The 20,774-nt window shown below is 41.4% G+C and overlaps 1 protein-coding gene across 3 annotated transcripts in view; it reads right to left on the bottom strand.

The window, feature by feature from the left end:
• cfap251 (cilia and flagella associated protein 251) overlaps positions 1–20,774 on the bottom strand; it is a 79,986-nt gene that overhangs the window by 3,038 nt on the left and 56,174 nt on the right. For 2 of the 3 annotated variants that reach the window (XM_043715307.2, XM_088000309.1), the window contains 6 exons: positions 17,701–17,815; positions 16,741–16,904; positions 10,649–10,739; positions 4,516–4,659; positions 3,516–3,744; positions 138–239 (listed from right to left, as the gene is read on the bottom strand). In XM_043715307.2, coding sequence (XP_043571242.2) covers positions 138–239; positions 3,516–3,744; positions 4,516–4,659; positions 10,649–10,739; positions 16,741–16,904; positions 17,701–17,815 — 845 coding nt within the window. The remainder of the gene's footprint in view (positions 1–137; positions 240–3,515; positions 3,745–4,515; positions 4,660–10,648; positions 10,740–16,740; positions 16,905–17,700; positions 17,816–20,774) is intronic. The other variant, XR_015761301.1, reaches the window with a different exon arrangement.

Genomic DNA, 20,774 nt, shown 5'->3' with positions numbered 1-20,774 from the left:
CATTGTCAACATTAGGTCAGAATAGAATATCTATCAAATAGTATGAGACACCGAAAGTAAAAAAAAATCTTTGAATGGAATAACTTAAATTAATTTAAGAACAAATAGTAATGTAAATTATTTCAATGCATATTTACTTTTTGCATCAAAAGAGATCAATTCAGAACTTCCTCCCTCTGGATTCAAGCCCAGTAGTGTGGAAAGGCATTCTGCTACCTCTTCCTCAGCCATACATTCACCTAGAAAGCAAAACAAAAAGCAAGAGAAGGATTTTATAGTGTATCTACATTTCAAAATGCATATATTTTGTGTCACAAGCATGGTGAGAACAACATATACTTAACATATTAATTCTTCAACCATAATTCCATGTAATTATTCTGGGAACTTTCATCTCTGTATTTTCAACACATTTTATAATTAGGTCAATGTTTTTAATAATCAAAATAACTGACCAATGTCATATGGCTAAAACCACTCCTACCAATTGCTTTCATAATAAGAGGTAAGCAGTAATAACTGAGTTGGATGCACTAGCATAACTTTTTAAAAAATGGATACATTATATCCCTAAGAAAAAAGTAATAACCATTCGATGTTCAGTATGATATTTATATTTCTTTGACCATGACTGGCTGACTTTGCTACCTGGAAAAGGTCAGGAATTATTACAATGAGTAACAACTGAGTTTCACTAATTTTGGACTGAATTGCTACATGACATCCTTACTCTTTGTTCTAGACACCTTTTAAAAGCTCTGCAGCAATTTGTAAATCAAGGAAGACATTAGAGTGGAAAAAAAGAAATTGTAAGATTGAGAAAGAGAAACATGTCATGAATTCTTACACCATTTCATGCTGAACCTGGTAATCTACCTAAATCTGCCATATGTCTGATTTTGGAGCTGTGCTGAGCTTTACTTATATTGTTAGCTTTAAGCAAGAGCTATCCTTTACATGATACATGTGTCATTCAAACATATATGTTTATGTAAACATTTGTATCTATTGTCTTAGTTTATACAATGGGCACATTATGAGTTTATACTTTTGCTGTTTCTGGATGACCTTAGAGGAGCCCAATTAATGGAAAGTTTTTTTCTTTGTTGTCTCTGTGTTTTGTGTGTCTATTTTTAGCTTTTAATTCTCTTGCATAAAACCAAAAGTTTCAGCTGTGTCTAAACTCATCCTTCTTCCACAACAAAAACAGAAGCAGATACTTGGCTGCATTTTCAACCTAAAGAGTCTGTGTACTCACAGCTCCATCTAATGGCTTACTATATAAATTTCATATGGATCATCATTAACATATCAAACTAAATTTAGATTAGATTCCTTACAATGTAGAAACATGCCCTTAGGCCCAACAAGTCCACACTGACCGTCCGCAGAGTAGCCCACCCAGACCCATCCCCTTACATTTACCCCTGCCTAATGCACCTGACACTATGGGCAATTTAGCAAGGCAAATTCACCTGACCTGCACATCTTTGGATTGTGGGAGGAACTGGAGCACCTGGAGGAAACCCATGTAGACACAGGGAGAATGTGCAAACTCCACATAGACAGTCGCCCGAGATTGGAATTGAACCCAGGTCTCTGGAGCTGTGAGACAGCAGTGCTAACCACTGAGTCACCGTGTGCAAAAACATGAAAAAAACATACTGGAATCATTTAATACTTCAATATCAAACCATCTGCAATACCAGGAATATCTTCAGGAAATATCGGCTTCTTCTACTACTCCATTTTTTGTACTACCATGTGGATACTCCTACATATAAACAATGTTCATTTCAAAGTGTTTACAAAAGTCCAAAACAGAATTATATGCAAATTCATATCCTTGATTCATATTTTTGTCATATTATGCAGAGGTCTGGGTAGATTCTGAACAGACAAATCTAAATACTTCTCCACAGTGAACAAAAATTGATGAACAAGTCACTTAAAGCCTCTTTTGTGGCCTGATGAGAGAGGCATGGCACTAGTGACATCACAAGTTAATGAGATCCAGGTTTATTCTCGGGGACATTAATTCAAATCCCACCATGGCATCGGGTGGAACTTAGATTCACTTAATAAATATGGACAGTAAAGCTAGTCACAGTAATGGTGACCATATAACTATCATTGATTGTTTTAAAAACTGCACTTGATTTGCTGGTGCTCTTTAGTGAAGGAAATCTGCAATCCTTACCTGGTCTAGTTATATTTGATTCAGATCCACATCAATGTCATTGACTATTAACTGCCCTCTAAAGTTATTCAATTATTCAACTCAAAGGCAATTAGCAATAGGTAACAAATGTTGGCCTTGCCAGAAGCACCCACATCTCTTGAAATTATTTGAACAAAAAGTCATATTGTGCTCAGTTGTTTTCACTGATTATGCGCAAAAATACGATGTAGAATTAAAACAGAGTTGAAAGTTCCTCTGATGGTTGTGTTGGCAAGTGCTCAGTCCAGTTTAATAATCAGTTATACAATTAAGGGAGAAAGGTAGATTGATATTTAGAAAGCACCTTTTCAATTCACTCAGAAAAGTCTCAAACTGCTTCACATGCAATTCATTTATTTGAAGTGTACACTGAGGTTCATGCAGATATATTGCCACAAATGGCCCAGTATTTGGATGAGGGGAAATGGGAACATCGTTAAGGCCTGCTTCTGTTCATTATCTAGCAATGCTTATGCGATTGCCCAAGATACATCTGGTAAGAAAATAACTAGATTTGCCATTTGACTTCTGACATGCTTTGTGGATAGGACAAGACTCAAAGCTGGTGTTCATAATTACTTCACAACATCTACAGGAAATTTCACACACCATTTTGACTTGGAAATAGATCTTCAAAATCCTGAAGATCCTATCCTGAACAACACTGTGGTTGTATCTACTTCATTTGGACTGCAGTGGTTCAAAAAGGCAGCTCACCATCATTTTCTGAAGGACAATTAAGCAAATTAGGGATAGACCATAAATGCAAGTCTTGGCAGGGATGCTCACACCCCAAGAAGGAGTGAATCATAAAACCTTGATAACCAAACTGTAGTCATGTATTAGATTTATATGTAAACAATGTCTATTTGAGTGAGTTGTCATATGGATCATACAACTATGCAACTGCATTTCACCTTAAGAAGTCATCTTTAAGAGAATCAAGGAATAGATTAGTAAGAGAAACACTGAAGAAAATGTCAGTACTGTACAGTTTTACGTGGTACTAAGCATTCAGTATACATGGTAAACAGATTTATTGCTATGTTATTCTCTCAGTGATTGTCTGTATTTATATTAACATGTTCATTTTTAAGGAAAAGTTGCATTTATATGTAGTCTTTCAGTACCATAGGACATCTGAAGGACTTTATAGTTACTATTAAGTACTTTCGAAATGGAATCAATGTTGTAATGTAGTAAACAGTCAAAGTGTAGTGAGCCTCCCACAAATAGTACTGTTGTAATAATTAGAAAATCTGCTTTACAATGTAATTGTTGCCATTTGACTCACCTCCACTTTGCAATAATTGCAATAATTCTCCTAACTTAATTACTTTTTCTCCATTCTCATTGTTGTAGCCAAGAACATCAAATGCACGATGCAACTCAGAAGCAGTTATGCCAAAAACAGGTCGATGGTTTATATACAGTTTAATGAATTCGCCTAAATCAATGTCTGTCACATATGTTCCTGTGTCCACATATTTACTGAACTTCACCTCATTCAACATGTCCTCAATCTGTAATGAAAGCCATCAAAATTAGCAAATTAGGGATAGACCATAAATGCAAGTCTTGGCAGGAATGCTCACATCTAACAGAATCTTACAGCTCTCTTGTTTCATTTCCTGATTTTACCTGCAGGTGCCATTGTGGTGGGCAGAATCTGTTCCAGTCATTAGTGAAGTTAAATCTTTGGTTTCAAAGATACTATGTTGCATTACTTAAGTACCCAAGGTGAGGCATAAGCTTATCAGTATTTTATATTATCAAGATAGGTTGAGGTTCTTTATCACTTCTTCATCCTGATCTCTATGTCTGCCCTAACTTCTACACCCAACACATCTTGCTTTAACTGTTCCTGCATTCTGAACTTCTAATTATTCTCTTCCTTTCCCTTTACATCTTAACAATTTTTTTGCTTTTTTTATCACATTGCCTCTAATGTCATTCTAATCTCCTGTTTTGTATCAATCTGCTTCCTTTCCTTAGCCTGAAGCCACAATCACTTATATTCCACCCTTTCAGACCCTGATTGAATGGAGGATTTCATTTAGTTTTACATCATTATGAAAGAAAGACTAGTGTATACAGTGTTTATGCCTTAGTGGGTCTGCTTAGCCATAGTAACAATGCTTAACGGTTTACCACCATGGTGCAAACTATCATTTCATGCAATGAAAGGTTGCCATATGTGCACTTTCATTGTCATGTTTATTAAGAAATTGTACAACAGCACATAGTAGAAGGCATGCAAGTTATTTTTGTGGATGTAAACATATACAACGTACCTCTTTCTCTGTAGGGTAGAATCCCAGTGCTCTCATCATAAATGGTACTTCCTGCAGTGGAATATGTGTTGTTATTTCTCTGGGCTGCATTGTACTGACATGCTGATAACGCAGCTGTGAATAGTAGAAATAGTTCTCCATCTCCTTCAGAGCACATCAAAAAACAAAATATTAATTAATTGGAACCAAATGAAAAACTGACTGAACTATAAAACATATATATGCAAATACATTTTCTTCATTTTTTTTTGTTCTGCATGTCCACTAATTCCAGATGGCACTAATGCTGAATAAGAATTTTCTGTATTTCTTGCTTAAATGAGATTATGAAGAATACCATGATGACGTGGCAGAGATGGAAATTATAATGGTAATATCATGACAAAAATAGATAAGCATTAATCTATGGCACTTTCTATTCGTTTGTCAACAGAAGGTGTCATAATTCTGCTGTGCTACTTGCTTTATTAATCTAGGAACCAAGGAAATTGATCATTGTTCCCCACTCCCCAGGGCCATTTATTTTGCTTGGTGGTCAGTAAGCTGAGGTTGTCTCCAACACCAAACCCTGTTAAATTAAAGATAAGCAGTTAACTAATTATATCCCTTTTACTCTGGGTGGGCATGGGCTTATTGAAGAGTTGAGGGACTGAATTGGAATATGTGGCTATTCTAGAACTCACGTTGGATTTTAAGCAACTTTTACATTTAAGCAACTTCTATAATTTCAATCAGGGGAAACCTGAGCCTTTTACCAACACTTCACATTTCATTTCTAAAAGTGATTCTCTTATCCTGATGATAGAAGCATTATCCCTAAAATGATGGAAATACAATACTATGGTTGAGAAAATGGAATCAACTTGACCAGTGAAAGACAGTCTTTTGCAACACTGACGATGGAATCAATAATTGTAATTGCTCCTATGTTTACTTTCTCCACTCTACCCGTGTAAATGCCTTCATCTTCTCTACAATGGCTCATGCTCACTCCTTCTCAGCTACTGTATTTATCACCAAAGCTCATTTTCTGAGGTAGGATTACTCAATCCAAAACATTAACTCTGATTTCTCTCCACAGATGCTGGCAGACAGGCTGAGCTTTTCCAGCAATTTTAGTTTTGTTTCTGATTTACAGCATACACAATTCTTTTATTAAGCTTTTCTACTGCATTCACTAATGACTGCAATGTCCTCCCTCACAAGCTCTGTGAAGATGCTGCTCCCTTAACAAGGTTATGTTGTCCTTAATTCTTTACAGCACTGTTGTAAAGACACAGACTTCACGGTGTCTAGGTTTGAAGGGTTTTAGGGCCAATTTGATTATACCTAACAGATACTGCCTCGGGAAAAAGGCTTTCATGTTTCAAAAAGAACTTGCACAATGAAAGGGAAGTGGCTAGTTCTCCCAGCTCAGCTTTTCTCTGGTTTGGTTTGGTTTTAGCAAGCAGTCAGCTTTGAGGCTGCTGGTCAAAGAAACAGCTACACGGAAGAAGGTATTCCAAGCTGAATTTCTCTGCTGTCTCTCCTGTAAGAACCTGTGTTGGATTTTTTCTTTTTTTGCCAAGGGGTGTTTTTGGGGATTGTTACAAGTATTTGGAACAGCATCATTAAATTGGGATAATCTGTTGGGTTTTTGGATAGGCTAATTATTCTATATTATGTTCTCTTTTTGTTTATGTTCATTCAGTAATTTTGCAAATAAATTCTGTTTTGTTTAAAACTAAGTGGTTGGCCAGCTGCATCACTCCTGGAATATCCTGGAAGTTTTTTTTTTTGAAACTTGAAAGCCTTTTGTCTGAGGCAGTATCTGTTAGCTATAATCAAATTGGCCCTAAAACCCTTCAAACCTGACACTGTGAAACCTGCTTAAAATAACTAGCAAAGTTAGGGTCTGGGGGCTACTTTCTTGAAATGTTTTGAGGGGGTTTGGCCTGGTTCATAACAGCTGTCACCCACCAAACCTCCGACACCACTAACCAGTCCTCTGTGCTGTCTCATTACTCATTTGAAACACCTCCTCACTTGCACCAAAAGTAACAGTTGTGCTACCCACTTACATTTCCTATAATTTGTGCTTCATTCTCATTCTATGAGGAAAGCAGGCTTCAATGGGTCAAAACATCTCAAGACAAGTGATGGACTACCCAACACTCAGCTCCTCACTCCTTATGTGGAAAGTATCCTTCATCTGACCATCCTGAGTGGTTGACTGACCATTTCCAAATCCCTGGACTGGTATCGTAGGCTGCCGTTGACTTACTATACTGAGACCCCTGAGCAAAGGTTTGATTGAAAACCGCTGACAACCATAACAAGCTTCCTTCCCTGTGTCTGTACTAAAGGACAAAGCAACCCAAAAGTATGATAAGCCTCATCACTTCCAGCGGAGGGGTAAACATCAAAAAAGGCAAGGTAATGCAATGCAATGCAAGGTAGGACTGTTGTGAGCATCAGAGATAAATTCAAAGTGAGTGGAGAAGCCTACCACAAGTAGGATCAGTGATGTGTCTTGAAGATTCTTAGAAAGTAGCACATATCAGGTGTCAATGTCCACGGATGTGGAGTGCAGTGTCTGGTGCCCATGCAATGTGTCCCATTGTCCAATTTGGAGATTGTTTGGAGCAAGCAGTGAGTTGAATTTGCCACAATTCATGTTTCCGTGGTTCCTGGCAAACTCTAATTCACTCAGTGAATTTGGGAAAGATAGACAACTGGGTATTAAAGAGCTGAGTTGGGCTGTCAGCAAGACATTTACCAAACAATCATCTCCTTTAACTGGCAAGTTGCTGCTGCCTTGTGGGAAAGTTACCATGCTGCTTGTGAAAAGCATAAAAAACAGAACAAGATCCTTCTTTTGTTTTGATGGCACTGGCAAACTCTTTATCTGATTTTGCCACAGATCTCACCATAGCCATGTTGCTCAGATCCCTATAAAATTCGACTTTATAGTTTAATAATAGTTCAATGACTATGAAATATTTTGTGATCAACTGAAGAAGTTAATTTTTTGATATAAACGCAAGATCTTTCTCTTTAGGCAAGAGAGATTTTTTATTTAAACTACGTTTATGATATGCAGTCAGATTGTGGTGTGTAAGGATTAACTCACAAAGTATTAGCACTTTTTTTTGTACAGAGGGAAAGACTGCTGTCATTTTGACAATGGGGAACTAACTATCTCAATAGGTTCCCTTGATTCAAATAGTTCAGTCATCAAAACCATTATGCTGATAAGATTGAGGCAAACACAAACAGATGATTTCATCATGCTGGGATAACTGATATGTTAAGCTAACTATCTGCAAGCACAGCAGATCTTCTCTTAGAGAAATTCAATCCTAAATTGACATGAGTTGATTTTACTGGCAATACTAGTGGTCAACCCTGAGGTAGGCAGGGACTCAGAGCTCAGTCTCCCAATTTCTTGCCCAGAAAAGTAGAGGAACATATATTCAGCCATGGAAGCCTATAAAGAATAACAGGTAGGAGTCAAATAAGCTCTTAATAAGTCATTGCACTGTCACTGAACATCATCAAGATGGTGATCAATAGACTTCTAGATATTGATGAAATCAAGGATGTCAGAAAAACATAAGAAATAGCATTGCAGTAGGAAAATCAACCATGATTTAGTTGCATGAGGAGCAGGATAGAGGGCTTGAATGTGCCATCCCTGCTCCTATTTATAAAGATAAAGCTGATCAGATTCAGCAAAAAAAAACCTTGCCTGACTTACTGGAGAGAAATCAGAATTAAGGTTTCAGGTCCAGTGACTCTTCTTCAGAATGGAAGTAGTTCTGAAAAAGACTCACTGGACCGGAAACATTAATTTTGATTTCTCTCCACAGATGCTGCCAGACTTGCTAAGATTTTCCAGAAATTTCTGTTTTTATTTTAGATTTCCAGCAATGCAGTTTTTTTGGCTTTTTTGCTTGATTTACTGTTCTGTTAAGGCAAAATGAACCACCCTAGTTTTAATATTGATTTTTTTCTAACCAAGAGTGCTAATCAGTTCCACATTGCTAGTGCACTCACTGTTGCATATATAAGATAACACAATGTTGGTACTTTATGATCCTGGGTCACACTATTGTCACTACTTTTCATGTCATGATGAATGCAGGATCCATTTATGGAAGTAACTGTCAAACGAATCCAAAAACATATCAACAGTAGATCCAGGTTGATAATGGTGCCTACGCATTTTAGGATCAGCAATGCCAAATTGGGGGTGGAATCTGTAACTGAGTCTACTTCTGAGCCTTTCCCTATAATCATGTTCCCAAGGCTAGAAGCCCCACATAGCATCAGCTCTTATGCTCAACAGATCCACAGAGCAAGACTTGTTTGCTGCCAGAAAAGCTCCCCTCTGGAATCTCAGGATCGCAGGTAGAGGTCGGGGGAGGGGGACATAGTTTCTTGAGTTGGAAGAGGTTCAGAAGGATAGGCCCCTGTAAGGATAACCTACCCTATTCCAGTCTCTCAATCAGGCACTGATTGAAGGATCCCTGCTACCCGGTACTCTGAGGGGGAAAGCTGTCTGCAGAATTAATCCCAGCAGTAATAGGATAATGTTCCTAAGTAGTTCTCAACTTCCTATTAAAGACCTTACTTGACAGTCGACAATGGATCTTCCACATCAGCCCCCCACGCTTAAATCATTTCTTGGGATCTTGAATGAAAACTGCTTTTTAAAGTTAGTCCATCAGAAAACCACAGATGGAGCGAATCATTACCTCTAGGAGGCTAAGGAGGCTCAGGCTGATTGGCTGTTTAGACTGTCAGTCAGGATTGTGAGTCTGCAAAGTACTCTATCCCAGGTATATATCAATCCACATTGGTCAAGAATTGCTGTTGTTCAGAAAAATGGCAATCATTGGTCAAGGAGGTCATACCAGATTGATCAGAAGCTGCTTGGTTCAGTCCAGACAAATAAACACACAGACATGCACATATGCTGATCGAAGACAAATCCTCCTCCTCCTCCCTTCTCCCCAAAAGAGAAAAGAGGGAACACCTCATTTCCAACTCCCACTTTTGTATGTATTTCATAGGCCACCTTGGAATGTGTGCTATCATAGATGAACACAATTTTAACCCAACTCCTTTGCTTGGTCTCGGTCTCCCTTCCTGGTGGACAGTACCTGTAGTTTGTCTCTCTCTCTCTCTCTCTCTAGATTAGCTTCTTAAGTGAAAAGGCAAAAATGTTATTATATTAGCTACGCCATTTGGCATTTTTAAATGATCATTTTTATGAATTCCTTGTGTTTAAAATGATTAAATTATTGCTTTACCATTAATTTTTGTTTGTTCAGCAAGTTGTTACATTTTCTTCATACCTTAATTTGTTTTAAAATTCATGTTTAATGTTGTGTTAAACCAAATCTCAGGTCGTTGCTTCTCGGTTATTTGGTGGAGAGGTATGACAGGGTCAAAAAAAATCTGTTTGGTTTTTAGGAGGGTTGGCGAAAGGAGTTATTTTTCTCCAACAGAAAAATAAGTGTCATTGGGGGTGGGGGTGGGATGAAGGTGATAGGTCAGGGAGGAGGGTGGAGTGGATAGGTGGACAAGTAGGACAAGTCATGGAGACAGTGCTGAGCTGGAAGTTTGGAACTCCCCCAACTCATCCATTGTACCTCATGTCCTCACCTTCATCCCATCCCCATCCACCCAATGTACTCTTTGCTACCTTCCCCCACCGTCCCCCTGACCTATCACCTTCATCCCCACCCCCACTCACTTATTGTACTCTATGCTACTTTCTCCCCACCCCCACCCTCCTCTCATTTATCTCTCCACCCTTCAGGCACTCTGCCTGTATTCCTGATGAAGGGCCTTTGCCCGAAACGTCGATTTTACTGCTCCTCGGATGCTGCCTGAACTGCTGTGTTTTTCCAGCACCACTAATCCAGAATCTGGTTTCCAGCATCTGCAGTCATTGTTTTTACCTCATCTCCACACATGGCAACCTCGTCACTACCTCTGGGGTTGCCATTCTTACTTCTAATAATTGCCCAGACACTATAAAGCTATACATGCTTGAAATGCCATGCCTTAACAAGAATATTATTTGGTTTTTTTATAATCTGATTTTTTTTACAAATTAAGAGAAATCCAGAAATATCATTACCGTAAATAGTTCTCCATCTCTTCCACCTTCCAATAAGCCATAGAATGGAATCAATTCCTCTCCTCCTAGTGCAGTTACTGCTTCATGGGCTCTTCAATATCAGAAAATAGATCATTTATTTTCTCACCTCTACATTTAACATTCTAATGACACAGTGTATAATGAAACAAGAGCATTGAATAATCAATCATTGCAAAGATAGTTAATGGCCCCAAAATCAAAACTTTTGTTAGTTCTTGCTCCATTAAAGAACTTTATGATACTTTGCTCAGTCATGTAGACCAGGAAGGATTCCAAGTTTTGTGGAGTTTAGCAATCTCATCAAAGAAGATTAATAAACTTGCAATTGTTCCCCAATTTTTGTGCACTTTCAAATAATATAGAATGGAAATTGTGAGTGAAAATTAAAGTCAGTGGTAGTACTCTCATGATTACACCAAATAATGTTACCAATGGTCTCCACCTAGGCTGGTGACTTTAAAAAAATCTGAGCTTCAGAAACTGACTGAAAGGACAGTATGATTTCAAGCTTTAAGACATTTACTGTAATACACAAACTAAAAGCAACATCATTCTAAACACCAAAACGAGGGAGCAAACTCGTCTCTTCAATCTAAGCACAAGTTCTCATCCTCATTCTGAGTGGTTAACAATAAGGTCAGTATTTTCTCTACTTCTGGCTAGCTCTATCTCCTACTTTCTGTCTCTCAGATGACTGCTGACTGATTTGTATCTATGAACCTCAAGGATATCTTACCCGGCAACTTGATACCACAACTGAATTGAATTGAATTGGATTTGTTTATTGTTCTATGTATTCACATGAGTACAGTGAAAAGTTTACAAGTCGCCAATTAAGGCACAATCTTAGGTACAAAGATACCTAGATACAGGGTCTTGGTACAAAGCAGAAAAATAAAGAAAACAAAGTTAAAATGCGAAACATTACAGTCCTTCTTACTAAAAACTTACTAAAAACTAAAAGCAAAGCAAACACAGTTAACAATTCAATAGTACAGTCTGTAGGTGCCTGGCCATGTTGGGTGACTCCGAGGGAAAATTGGCTACTGCAGATGCTGGAGATCAGAGTCAAGATTAGAATGGTGCTGAAGAAGCACAGTAGGTCAGGCAGCATCCGAGAAGCAAGAAAATCAACGTTTCGGGCAGGAGCCCTTCATCAGGAATGAGGCTGGGAGCCTCATGGGTGGAGAGATAAATTGGAGAGGGGTGGGGCGGGGGAGAAGGTAGCTAAGATTGCAATAGGTAGATGGAGGCGGGGATAAAGGTGAGGGTGGAGAGGATAGGTGGGAAGGAAGATTAGCAGGTAGGACAGGTCATGAGGATGGTGCTGAACTTTAAGGTTGGAACCGGGGTAAGGTGAGGGGAGAGGAAATGAGGAAACTGGGGAAGTCCACATTGCTGCCCTGGGGTTGAATTGTTCTGAGGCGGAAGATGAGGCATTCTTTCTCCAGGCATCGGGTGGTGAGGAAGAGGCATCAGAGAAGGCCCAGGACCTGCATATCCTCAGCAGAGTAGGAGGGGGAGTTGAAATGTTCAGCCACGGAGCAGTGAGGTTGATTGGTGCGGGTGTCCTGGAGATGTTCCCTAAAGAAGGCATCCAGTCTCCCCAGTGTAAAGGAGACCATATTGGGAGCAACGGATACAATAAATGACATTGGTGGAAGTGCAGGTGATGGATGTGGAAGGCTCCATTGGGTCCTTGGATGGAGGTGAAGGAGGAGGTGTGGGCGCAGATTTTGCAATTCCTGCGGTGGCAGGGGAAGGTGCTAGGAGGGGATGACTGAATCGGTCCCACCTCATGCTCCCACAAGGAAGTTGAACAGTTCATCAACTTCACCAACACATTCCACCCGGACCTTAAATTCACCTGGACCATCTCTGACATCTCCCTCCCCTTCCTGGACCTTTCTATGTCTATCAACAGTGACTGACTCAACACTGATATTTAGTACAAACCCACCGACTCCCACAGCTTCCTGGATTACACCTCTTCCCACCCTATCTCTTGCAAAAATGCTATTCCCTATTCCCAATTCCTCCCCCTCCACCATATCTGCTCCCTGGAGGACCAGTTCCACCACAAAACATACCAGATGGCTTCCTTCTTTAGAGACCGTAATTTCCCCTCCCACATGGTTGAAGATGCCCTCCAACGCATCTCATCCACTTCCCGTACCCCCGCCCTCAAACGCCACTCCTCCAAATGCAACAAGGACAGAACCACCCTGGGTCCTCACCTTCCATCCCACCAACCTTCGCATAAACCGCATCATCCGCCAACATTTCCACCATCTGCAAATGGACCCCACCACCAGGATATATTTCCCTCCCCACCCCTACCATTTTCCACAAAGACCACTTCCCTCCGTGACTAGCTGGCCAGGTCCGCATCCCCCAACAACGCACCCTCCCCTCCTGGCACCTTCCCCTGCCACCGCAGGAATTGCAAAACCTGCGCCCACACCTCCCCCTCACCACCATCCAAGGCCCCAAAGGAGCCTTCCACATCCATCAAAGTTTCACCTGCACTTCCACAAATGTCATTTGTTGCATCCGTTGCTCCCAATGCATTCTCCTTTCATTGGGGAGACTTGACGCCTTCTCGCAGAGCGCTTCAGGGAATACCTCTGTGACACCCGCGGCAAGCAACTCCACCACCCCATGGCCAAACATTTCACCTCCCCCTCCCACTCTGCCGTGGGCATGCAGGTCCTGGGTCTCCTCCAATGCCACTCCCTCACTACCCAACGCCTGGAGGAAGAACACCTCATCTTCCACCTCAGCACACTTCAACCCCAGGGCATCAACGTAGACTTCATCAGTTTCCTCATTTCCCCTCCCCGCACCCTTACCCCAGTTCCAATCTGCCAGTCAGCACCATCCTCATGACCTGAGCAACCTGCTAATCTTCCTTCCCACCTATCTGCTCCACCCTCCTCTCCGACCTAGCACCTTCACCACCACCTCCATTCACCTAGTGCACTCTTAGCTACCTTCACCCCAGCCCAACCCCCCTCCCATTTATTTCTCCACCCCGGAAGCTCCTGGCCTCATTCCTGATGAAGGGCTCCTGCCCGAAATGTCAATTTTCCTGCTCCTGAGGATGACACTCCTCACAAGGGTTCAACCTCCCCTGCTCCAGCCTCAACCTCAGCCCCATCACTGCCCTAAACTGCTTGCTCTCGTCACCTTGCAGCCTATTCCTACTTCCATCACCATCTCGTGCTGTCTGTTCTCATTGCCTTGCAGTCTGTTCCTGCTCCCACTGCCATCCCCCTGTGCTGCCTGTTCTCACTGCCTTGCAGCCAATTCCTGCTCCCACTGCCACCCCCATGCAGCCTGTTCTTACTGCCTTGCAGCCTGTTCCTGCTCCCACTGCCACCCCCCTGTGCTGCGTGTTCTCACTACCTTGCAGTCTGTACCTGCTCCCACTTCCACACCCCGTGCTGCCTGTTCCCATTCCCACTGCCACCCCCTGTGCTGCCTGTTCTCACTGCCTTGCAGCCTGTTCCTGTTCCCACTGCCATCCCCCGTGCTGCCTGTTCTCACTGTCTTGCAGCCTGTTCCTGCTTCCACTGCCACCCCCCCTGCTGCCTGTTCTCACTGCCTTGCAGCCAATTCCTGCTCCCACTGCCACCCCCATGCAGCCTGTTCTTACTGCCTTGCAGCCTGTTCCTGCTCCCACTGCCACCCCCCTGTGCTGCGTGTTCTCACTACCTTGCAGTCTGTACCTGCTCCCACTTCCACACCCCGTGCTGCCTGTTCCCATTCCCACTGCCACCCCCTGTGCTGCCTGTTCTCACTGCCTTGCAGCCTGTTCCTGTTCCCACTGCCATCCCCCGTGCTGCCTGTTCTCACTGTCTTGCAGCCTGTTCCTGCTTCCACTGCCACCCCCCCTGTGCTGCCTGTTCTCACTGCCTTGCAGCCAATTCCTGCTCCCACTGCCACCCCCATGCAGCCTGTTCTTACTGCCTTGCAGCCTGTTCCTGCTCCCACTGCCACCCCCCTGTGCTGCGTGTTCTCACTACCTTGCAGTCTGTACCTGCTCCCACTTCCACACCCCGTGCTGCCTGTTCCCATTCCCACTGCCACCCCCTGTGCTGCCTGTTCTCACTGCCTTGCAGCCTGTTCCTGTTCCCACTGCCATCCCCCGTGCTGCCTGTTCTCACTGTCTTGCAGCCTGTTCCTGCTTCCACTGCCACCCCCCCTGCTGCCTGTTCTCACTGCCTTGCAACCTGTTCGTGCTTCCACTGCCATCCCCTGTGCTGCCTGTTCTCACTGCCTTGCAGCCTGTTCCTGCTCCCACTGCCATCCCTGGGCTGCCTGTTCTCACTGCCTTGCAGCCTGTTCCTTCTCCCACTGTCATCCCCCGTGCTGCCTGTTCTCACTGCCTTTCAGTCTGTACCTGCTCCCACTTCCACACCCTGTGCTGCCTGTTCCCATTCCCACTGCCACCCCTTGTGCTGCCTGTTCTCACTACCTTGCAACCTGTTCTTCCTCCCACTGCCATCCCCCATGCTGCCTGTTCTCACTGCCTTGCAGCCTGTTCTTCCTCCCACTGCCATCCCCCATGCTGCCTGTTCTCACTGCCTTGCAGCCTGTTCCTCCTCCCACTGCCATTCCCGTGCTGCCTGTTCTCACTGCCTTGCAGCCTGTTCCTGCTCCCACAGCTGCCCCAAGCTGCTTGCTTCTGCTCTTGCTTTCTACTGATGTCTACATCCCAAACTCAACTAACTGCAAGACAATATGTATTACATGTGCTTTGAGTTCAGAAAGTAATGCTGATAAGATATCTATAATTCCCAACTTGATTCCATCATACTATTAAATAAACAGTTAAAGTGTAACTATTTGTAAAGTCTTGCAATTCTCTAGATGTGTGGGCACCTTGCACCTTTCCAGTAGGTCTCCTTCGGATTGGCCCCACAGCAGCAAAGCCACCAGGCTTGTTGTTGGGCAGAATTCAGAGCAGCTGAAATGATCATTCCTTCATTCTTCCATTATATCTCAAAGAGATTATCTCAATCAACAATAGCATAAACTTTGCATTCATGACAATGTCAGCTATTGCAGCAGAGATTTGGGATTGAATTTAGAGTTGTTCAGATAATACTACTTTTACCTCTGAGTCACAAGGTTCAAGCCAGAGCTCAGGGTTTGAATATAATATCAAGCTGTCCCACCATTGCAGTACCGAGGGACAGCTGCTCTGTCAAAGGTGCTGTCTTTCAAATGAGGGATTTATAAAAGGCCTCAAGCGCTTGCTTAAGTGGGTGTAAAAGATCACATGGCACTATTTCAAAGAACAGGGGAGGTATTACCCATTGGCTTGGCCAATATTTATCACTCAAAAAAGATTTTTACAAAATCATCTGGCCATCATCACAATAGTGATCATGAGAATTTTCTAATATTGGCTGCATTGTTTCCTACATTACAACAGTAGCTACACTTCAAAGAAGAAAGTGCTTCATTGGCTATAAAATATTTTGAGGAGTCTGGCAGTTATGTAAATAGCTATATAATTTTGAGAGCTATTGATAACGTTTTAATAGTTTTCCTGGATGTATATGCTTCACATAGATGTTCAAGTAGCAACATCAGGGAGGTGGTGGTAGCAATGTCACTGGACTAGCAATCCAGAGACCCAGGTTAATGTTCTGGGGACCTGGGCTCAAATCCTACACTGGCAAGTGATGAAATCTGAATTCAATGAACCTGGAATTAAAAGCTAGTTTAATGGTGACCATGCAACCATTGTCGACTGTCATTCGCAAATGTCCTTTAGGGAAGGAAATCTGCTATCCCTATCTGGTCTGGCCTACATGTGATTCATGACCCACAGCCTGACTGAATCTAACTGCCCTCTGAACTGGCCTACAGAACCAATCAACTTAAGGGCAACAAATTCTGTCCTTGTCAGCAAAGTCCACATTCTGCAGAGGAATTCTTTTTTAAAGTTCCAGAAACAGCAACTAGATTTCTCTGCAACAACATGCATTACCAGTGCAAGTCATTTTAGTACTACTTGAGAATAATGCTCCTTGAAAGAAAACCAGTAGTGTACTTACGCAAGATCAACTTTCCACATATGCACAGTACAATCATCTCCTCCTGCAGTGAATATATAAGAACCATCATTTGAACAGGCAATATTGGACACCATTGTTCCATGGCATATGACTGCGCAGGACTTGTGGGGGTTTCCATCCAGTGGCAGAGTTTGTAAACCCACCTAGGTAATAGTGAGAAAGATTTTTAGAATTTATAATTACATATGGTCATTACATCAATCAGCAGAGCATTACACTTGTGCAACAATCCTCAATAGAGCCCAATCCACATTTCAAATATAAATACAGAGTAATTTATTCACTTAGTAATATTGGCCTGTGAACATTCATGGTGTCCAAAAATTCTCATGTCTTAACTTTAGTTGCAAATCAGTGGAAATCCCTACAAAATCATGTAAATAGGCATTTTAGCCACTCCTTCTTCATGCCCCACCTCAAAACTCCTTCTCTGGGAATGTTGGCAATGTAGATCTCAGTGGACAAGAACACCTTGCAGAAAGATAATGCTTCATACGAGATTAGCAAATGAATCAACCAAAACAGCCTTCACCAATACACACAACATTACTACCACTTCACATTCACATGCACACAATTTCAATTGGAGTAACTGTACAAGAGCCAGGAGTTGAATCTTAGGAAATTATTTGTGAACTGCAGAGACACTAAGTTCAATAGTCTGGCTGACTCGGCACAAAGAAAGGTGTAAACCTCTGAATGGGACCTTCCTCACGTGCAAGGAATTCCTCATACATTCCACATTCCACATTACACATACCACATTTCCAAAGAGCACACTTCCACATCATAAAGTCTTTGCAGAATTAATTTGGAAGCAGACAGTTAAAAGTAAAGAAACATTACAAATAGTTTCTCTCACAAATCAGTGAAAACTGTGAAGCACATCACCACATTGTATTACTTTTTGGCACAGACGTTTTGTTGATGAGTGTGTACCTTATCATCCGTGATGTAGGCTAAATAACCAATTTTATTTTCCTTCCCATTTGAGAAAGGGAGAACTTCCATCTTTCTAACAGGAGATCCATACATTGGACTTAAGACTGTCTTCCTAGAGAGAAAGGTAATAATGTGACAATAAAAGGAATTGCAGGATATAATCAAAACAGGAGTTCAAATGTGCTCAAAGCTTTTTTTAAGTACTCCCCAGACACTACTTGACACCGGCTCCTATTGCTCTCACTCCAGGTTCGCCCCTGGATTCTGTCAGTCTGTCATACTAAACAAGAATGATTTGAAATGAAGAGAAAAGTTGACCTCTTCAGATTCTGAAAGGGCAAAGGAATTAGCTCAATAGGATTAATATAAGAATATGCATAAACATTTTTTCAAACGGTTATCAAAGAATAAAGAGAGCTAAAAATAAAAACACAGACATAGATTTAAAAGAAAGCATTGAAAAATAATACCTCAAGCAAAGAAAAGTCAAAAAGCTAATGCCTTGTTTTAGAGATACTAGGATTTTGTAATGTAGAAAGAAGCTATTTAAAATTTATCGTATGAACGTGTATAAGATTTTAAATCGTATTGGAAAAGGAAAGTCAGAAAATCAATTTAGAAAATTTGAGGAAGAATAAAGGTTAAAAATAATTAAGGAAAATATAGGACCAATATCTGCAAAGACATCAAAACCTATTTTATTAATTCTTTGATGGCATATGAGCATGTGTGGCAAGTCAATACAGTATTTGTTTCCAAAAAAGAGAAAATGTTAGAAAATCTCAGCAAGTCTGGTAGCATCTGTAAGGAGAGAAAAGAGCTGATGTTTCGAGTCTAACTGACCCTTTGTCAAAGCTTTTATCCAGTATTTGTTTCCATTTCTTGTTGCTTTTGAAGAGGATTTAGTGAGCTGCCTTCTCAAGTCACTGCATGCCATGAAGTGTAAATACATTCACAGTGAGGTTGGGAAGGGAGTTTGATCTAGTGACAGTGAAGGAACGATGAATATAGTTCCAAGTCAGGATGGTGATTCCCATGCATTTGAGGCCCTTGCACCTCTGGGTATTAATAGTTGTGGGTTTGAAAGTTGCTTTTGAAAGACACTGGCAAGTTAATGTAGAGCATTTTGTAGAAACCACACACTGCTTCCACTTTGTGTGGTTATGGTGATGATGGAAATTAATGGTTGTGAATGGTGTGCTGATTGGGTGACTTGCTCTTTCCTGGATGCTGTCAACATTCTTGAATATTGTTGAAGCTACATTCATACAAACAACGGACAGCATTCCACCATGTTCCTGACTTGTGCATTGTAGATGATGGACAGGCTTTGACAAGACATGGCACGGTAGCACAGTGGTTAGCACTGCTGCCTCACAGTGCCAGAGACCTGGGTTCAATTCCCACCTCAGGTGACTGTGTGGAGTTTACACATTCTCCCTGTGTCTGCTTGGGTTTCCTCCCACAGTCCAAAAATGTGCAGGTTAGGTGAATTGGCCATGCTAATTGCCCGTAGTGTAAGGTGTCGGGGAATGAGTCTGGGTGGGTTGCGCTTTGGCGGGTCGGTGTGGACTTGTTGGGCCGAAGGGCCTGTTTCCACACTGTAAGGAATCTAATTAATTCTGGCAAAGAATTTTCAAGCCTCTGGCCTGGTCACATAGTGACAGTATTTACGTAATTGGCCCAGTTCAGTTTCTGATCAATAATAACTCATAAAAATGTTGGAAGTGTCATGGGGAGATTTTGTTATTCCCCATGTTGCATATGGTCATCACCAGCTACTTGAGTGCCACGAATGTCATCAGTCAATGTCTCAATGTTGTCTAAGTCCACATGCAGGCATGGACTGCTTCAGTACCTGAGAAATCATAATGATACTGAACACTACTTAAAGTCAGCCAATGTCCCTACTTCTGACCTTATTTAAGAAACAATTGGCTCCACATGAGAGGATTTAGGGTCTTTGTGGATTGAATAAAGATGGATTGAAAGGCATTGTCATCCATTGAATCACTAAAAATGTTGCAATTGCTTTGCATGTCATTGAAATACAGAAAAGACATTTTATGATTGATAACACAGTCTAACATCATTGTGCTATGCCATTTTAATTGCTGTCCTTCAGACTGAATTTGAAGTTCTCTTACATTGTGATCACTATGCACAAAGGATCCTTAACTATGAAATCTATTAATCCCACCTCATTACACATTACTGAATAAACGGTTTCCAGGTTGTGCAACATACTGTACGAAGAGGCAATCCCTGATGCATTCTAGAAATTAGTCTTTATGTCAACCTTGCTCATCTGATTTGCCCAGTCAATTGGCGGATTTAAATCACCCATTATATTTGTAGAACCCTTCTTACACACCTCCATCATTTGATGATTTATACCTTGTCCTACAGTAAGACAACTTGATGAGGCCAATAGACCACTGTCACTTGTAACGTCTTTCTTTTGCCATTCCTTATTTTCACACAAACTAATTCCACATCATTGATCTTCTGCACCTATATCACTACTCATCACTACACTGATTATCCTTTATTAGCAAAGCTAGCCCATCTCCTTTTTTTGTCTATACTTCTACAATTTTAAGTATCCTTGAACATTTAGTCCCAGTGTTGGTCATCCTGTAACCACATCTCCACAGCAGTTATTATGTCACATTAATTTATTTCTATTTATGCTGTCAACTCATCACTCCTGTTAAAAAAGCTGCAGACACTCAGATAAAGACCCTTAAGCTTTGGCCTTTTATTATTATTACCCTCTCTGCTTCTAATTTCTATTGAACTCCTCTTTGTACATTTTCTACCCTTTCGGTCACACTTTGATTATTGGTTCACCTCTTCACTACCTTGTACCTTTGCTCTCTCATTTCTTTGATTTTTTTTAAAACTTGCCTTCAATTGAACCCTGACCCCACTAAGTCATTTAAAGCTTACCTACAACTCTATTTAAACAATTCACCAGGTCACTGATCCTTGAATAATTCAAATAAAACTCTCTTTTCCCAGTACTAGAGCAGAGCCTCATGAATTAGAACCTATTTCTCCCACATGCA

Source organism: Chiloscyllium plagiosum, unplaced genomic scaffold (assembly GCF_037043375.1).
Source record: "Chiloscyllium plagiosum isolate Xiang-an unplaced genomic scaffold, Cpla_swu_hap1 HiC_scaffold_24, whole genome shotgun sequence".
NCBI lineage: Eukaryota > Metazoa > Chordata > Chondrichthyes > Orectolobiformes > Hemiscylliidae > Chiloscyllium > Chiloscyllium plagiosum.
Note: the sequence above shows the minus strand (reverse complement) of the source record. Positions and strands in the feature narration are given on the sequence as shown.